At 37.1% G+C, this 5182-nt stretch overlaps 1 protein-coding gene across 1 annotated transcript in view; it reads left to right on the top strand.

Annotated features, from left to right (window-relative positions):
- Window positions 1-4954: 4954 nt before the first annotated feature.
- The window catches only part of TASOR2 (transcription activation suppressor family member 2), a 72321-nt gene continuing 72093 nt past the window's right edge, over window positions 4955-5182 (top strand). The window contains exon 1 of the mRNA XM_077758411.1: window positions 4955-5175. Coding sequence (XP_077614537.1) covers window positions 4955-5175 — 221 coding nt within the window. The remainder of the gene's footprint in view (window positions 5176-5182) is intronic.

Genomic DNA, 5182 nt, shown 5'->3' with positions numbered 1-5182 from the left:
CATTTCTAAACTTGTATGTTTTGACAGTTTGGTAAATCTATTTACAGATCATTATGACTGACTTTGAGCATCTTTTCGTGTTTAAAAGCCTTTTTTCCCCCTTTGTATTCATACCACCTATCCATTTCTGATTTTTATTGGGTTGTTGGACTGTAGGACTTCTTTATACATTCTGGGTAGTAATGTTTTGATAGTTAAATGGGTTGCAAATACCTTTTCTTTCTGTGATGTAATTTTAAAGATTTTCACTTTGTGTCTGTATACTTCAAATTGTTAATTGTGGATAGTTTGGAATATAGATATAACTTGATTTTATTCTCAGTAGATAACCAGTTGTGGTAGAATTTACCATTGAATTCACTCGTGTCTTAAGTTTTATTGGTGGCAGATTTTTGACTGGTGATTTCATTTTTTTAGTGGTTGCAGGATTACTCAACATTTAAAAAAATTGTCAATATTGGTTAGATTTTTCTAGGTCTCTGTTTTGTCCGAATTTTTAATATTTATAACCACAGAGTTGTTAAAAGTGCCCTATTGCTATTTTTAATGAGTAAACATGTGTAATTATGTCTCCTTTTATCGCTTTTGATGTTGAATATTTTTCCCTTCCCTCCATGCTGTTAACTCATCTTGCTTATAGACAGTTATGCTTTGTGATTTTCTTTATCATATGTTTCTTTTTGGGTTTTTTATTCATTTGATAAACTCCTGTGAAAAAGCTGTAGACTCAGGCACTTGTATCTTTTTGATGTCTCTTTTTTTTTTTTTTTTAAAAAGGTTTTTATTTATTTCTAGGAGAGAGAGAGAGACAGCGTGAGCAGGGGAGGGTCAGAGAGAGAGGGAGTCACAGACTGAAACAGGCTCCAGGCTCTGAGCTGGCAGTCAGCACCGAACCCGATGCGGGGCCCGAACCCACGAACCACGAGATCATGACCTAAGCGAAAGTCGGACGCTTAACCGACTAAGCCACCCAGGAGCCCCTGATGTCTCTTTTAAAGAGCATCTGTTGGAATTTTTAAATGGAGTTTTAGGGGCTCCTCAGTGGCTCAGTCAGCTAAGTCCAGCTGTTGATCTTGGCTGAGATCGAGCCCCATGTCAGGGTCTATGCTGATGGTGTATAGCCTGCTTGGGATTCTCTCCCTCCCTCCCTCTCACTCTCTCTCTCTGGCGCTCATCCATGCACTCTCTCTCAAAATAAATACATTGGGGAAAAAAAATTTAAAAAATTCAAATGCACTTTTAAAGCCTAGGACATACAACCTATTTACACTCACTGTAATTGCTCCTGTCTCGTGCTGTTTGTCCTGGCTGTTCTAGATTTCTTTTCTCTCTCTTTTGTTATTTTTTAAATATTCATTTAATATCTTTATCATTCCATTTTCCCCTTGTCCTAGTTTGGAAAATAAACTTTTTTTTCTTTTTATAATTCTCCTAGAAATATGTATCCTTGACTTTTAAAAACCTGAAACAAAACAAAAAACCAATAGTTTTACTTTCTTCTTAGACAATAAAAGAACCTCAGAAATTTAACTTCATTCAGCCCCTATGTGACCTATATGTTATCTTTTATTTTTTAAATAGTATTCTTTTTTTTTGAGAATAAATATATACCAATAATTACTTTATTTTTTTTGACTGTTCTTTTTTTTTTNAGATAAACCACATCTTCTTGATCCATTCGTCCGTTGATGGACACTTAGGCTCTTTCCGTGTTTTAGCTTTAAATAGTATTCTTACCAGACAGAAGAGGACCTGTTTAGAATTAATGTTGTTTTTTACAGTCAGTGTTTATTTACATTACCCATGTTTTTACTACTTTTCTCTATTGCTGCTTTTACCTTTTATTAAAAAAAATTTTTTTTTAATCTTTATTTTTGAGAGAGAGACAGTGTGAGCAGGGGAGGAGGGGAGAGAGAGGGAAATACAGAATCCGAAGCCGACTCCAGACTCCAGGCTCCGGGTGTCAGCACAGAGCCCAGTGCGGGGCTCAAACTCCTAAACCGTGAGATCATGACCTGAGCCAAAGTCGATTGCTCAACCGACTGAGCCACTCAGGTGCCCCAACTGCTCAAAGAATATCCCTTGGGATGGCTTTTACTGAAGTGTCATTTAATGATGAACTGTCTCCGCTTTTGTTTGCTTGAAAATGTCTTTGTTTCACTGTCATTTATGGAAGATGTTTTTGCTAAATAGAGTGGTTTCAGTTGGCAGTTGTTGAGTACATTGAAGATCTCCTTCCTCCTTCCTTTGTTTTTTCCATTATTGCTGTTGAGAAGTCAGCTGTCAGTCTCTCGATTCCTTTTTCTCTGGCTGCTTTGGTATTTTACTTTTTGTCTTTAGCTCTTTGCTATTTCAGAGTAATGTATCTTAACTTGGAATTGTTTGGCTTCTTAGATCCATAAGTTAGAGATGTTTTGAAATGTGTTTGTTGGCTATTCATAATTCCTGAACTGTGAATTTCCATTTCTATATTCTATCGATTTGTCCATCTTAATGTGTAAATCAGTCTTTTATAATTTGTATAGTAAATATTTTCTCCTGTTCCTTTGCTTTTCTCTTCACTTTGTCTCCCACAGCTTCCCCAGTAACATGCATTGCAAAACGCATGGATTTATGATAATCTGTTAAGTGAGAAGTGAAAATTGGCAGTGAAACTCTGGAACTAGTCATTTGGGACTGACTACTCTTTCCATGTTTTCATCATAAATGGTTCTCTTTAGATGTTTCTTTTTAGAACAATGTTGGTATATTTTTATAGTTTTCAAATTAATTGGTGTAAATTGTGTATGATAATTTATGATTTTAGAAATATTTTCCCTGTATTTGTGGCTATAGTCTCCTTTTTTTGTTCTGATGTTTAATTTTTCTTTAATTACATATGCTACAGGGTTATTTCATTTATTCTAAAAGAGTTTTTATTTTTATTGATTAATTTAGTTTGCCTGTGTTTTTGTTTTATTTTCTTCATTTATTTATTTTTTTAAAAAAATTTTTATGTTTTCTTTATTTCTGAGAGAGAGGGAGATACAGAATCCGAAACAACNTCCCCTGCTCGCGCTGTCTCTCTCTCTCCTAGAAATAAATAAAACGTTAAAAAACATAATAAAATTTGTTTTCTCTATTTATTTATTTATTTTTATTTTTTTTAAGGGATTCAAGGATCCAACTGCTTTTTTCTTTTTTCTTTTTTTTTTTTTAATGTTTTATTTATTTCTGAGAGAGAGAGCAGGGGAGGGTCAGTGAGAGGGAGGCACAATCTGAAGCAGGCTCCAGGCTCTGAGCTGTCAGCACAGAGCCCGTTGTGGGGCTCAAACCCACGAACCGTGGGATGATGACCTGAGCCGAAGTCAGACGCTTAACTGACTGAGCCACCCAGGCACCCCAGCTTCTCTTTTTAAAATAACTACTTTTATCATAAGAAATATGTCTGGGGCATACTTTGTTTTCCCGTAATAAGATTTTAATAACACTTAATTAGATAATTAAATACCTTGCTATATTCTGTGTGAAGACTCACTACTTTCCTTGGCATGTTGAAAGAGACCCTGTTTAGAACTTTTTGAGTACACCTGTACCCTCCCTCATTAGGAGAATATTCAGGACCCCAACTCTTGAGATCTAGTTTGACCAGTTGAAGTATCTGCTTTACCTGTGATTATCCCTTACTTCTCTGTGAACCACTTTTAGCCAACAAGCCTGTTTGTTCTTTGCCTAGCACATTTGGAGAGGGTTATTTCTACGGGTCTGAGCAATAAAAAAAAATCATCTTTATTGCACAAATTGGGTCACTCTTTTATCATGTGTAACAAATGAATCCAAAGCAGGTTTGAAGATTAATTGTCCCTGAGAAAAATTTATTCTTAGGGTTTTCTTATAAGAGTACAAGACTTCTTAACAATGTCCTCTTAATAAATACTAGAGTGAGTGTAATGCAGCCATTTCATTGCAGGTTGATAGTTTAAGTCACAAATTAGTTAATCCAGTTTGATAAGGAGCCAGAACAAAGGTCAGTTACTTTATACAGATGTCTAAAAATAACACAGTAAAAACTTTGAAATGATTCCAGTAAAAGGTGTATAATCTTGAACATGGAAAGTATAGTTGCCAAAGAATCTATACAGTATGGCAGGAGAGAAAACAAAATTTGGTAGATAGAAGATGATAAGCATCTGCTTGATATAAAAAAATGCTTCTTACTGTCAGATTGGATTCTGAGGATGTTAAACTGGTCTTTAAAAATTGAATATTAAATCCAAAAGTAAATGAAAGTTAAATGAAAAAGTCATAATGCATGGATATATCTCATTTCACACAGTGGATATAATCCTCCCAAAATGTTTTTTAAAAGCATAATTTCTCTTCCACTGGATATACTAAATAATGAGTTTGCTATTTTAAATGGTACATAATTAATTTACGTGATTCTTTGTGAATTTAAGCAATTTGCTTTGTGAGTTCAGACTTCCTGTATGTTGTCTATATGTAGAACACAAGAGTGGTAATGATTCTCTAGGATCTCCTGATTACATTTTCCTCTAGCAAGTGCACACGTGGTTCCGGAAATGCATGTGGATGTTTTCTCTAACTTTGTTAAAACATGAGTCAGAAGTAAAGATGTCCTTAGCTCAGTCCAGATGCTTCATGCCCCCTCCCTCAGTTTAATTTTTGGTAGATCTTGTTAGGGCTGCGGGGGTTAGTGTGTGTGAGCACCCCATCCTGACCACAAGGGGTTGATACCAGCATATCCCGGAGTATGTGGAGTACTCAAAATCGTATTCAGTAGACCTTCTGTTTTCGTAAATTCTACAAGAAAGCCCCATGAAACTGTAGCTGGTGAATTTATATAGACGATACTGGGAAAGCTTTATAGGGGCACTGATTTGGAACAATTGGGGGTCGCTGTAGTGAGAAGACATGGATTTCAGATTCGGTCAGGGATTTGCCGTCCGTGGTCATGACTGAGAGCCCGCGGGCAAGACCCACAAAGAAACGGAAGCGGGGAGCAGTCACTGTAGACACGAGGGAGCACCTGCGGGTATTGGGAGACCTCAGAGAGGGAGGACCGCGGGCGCTGCGCTTGTCTGACCCGCCCTGGGCCGGGGTTGAGTCCCGCTACCTCTGCGGCGGGGGCCTGGGCGTCTGGGCCGTGCTCTGGCTCGCGGTCCGCGGTCCGCGGTGCTCG

Source organism: Crocuta crocuta, unplaced genomic scaffold, assembly GCF_008692635.1.
Source record: "Crocuta crocuta isolate KB4526 unplaced genomic scaffold, BGI_CrCroc_1.0 scaffold32, whole genome shotgun sequence".
Classification (NCBI taxonomy): Eukaryota; Metazoa; Chordata; class Mammalia; order Carnivora; family Hyaenidae; genus Crocuta; species Crocuta crocuta.
The sequence above is the reverse complement of the archived record's forward strand: the minus strand, read 5'-3'. Positions and strand labels throughout refer to the sequence as shown.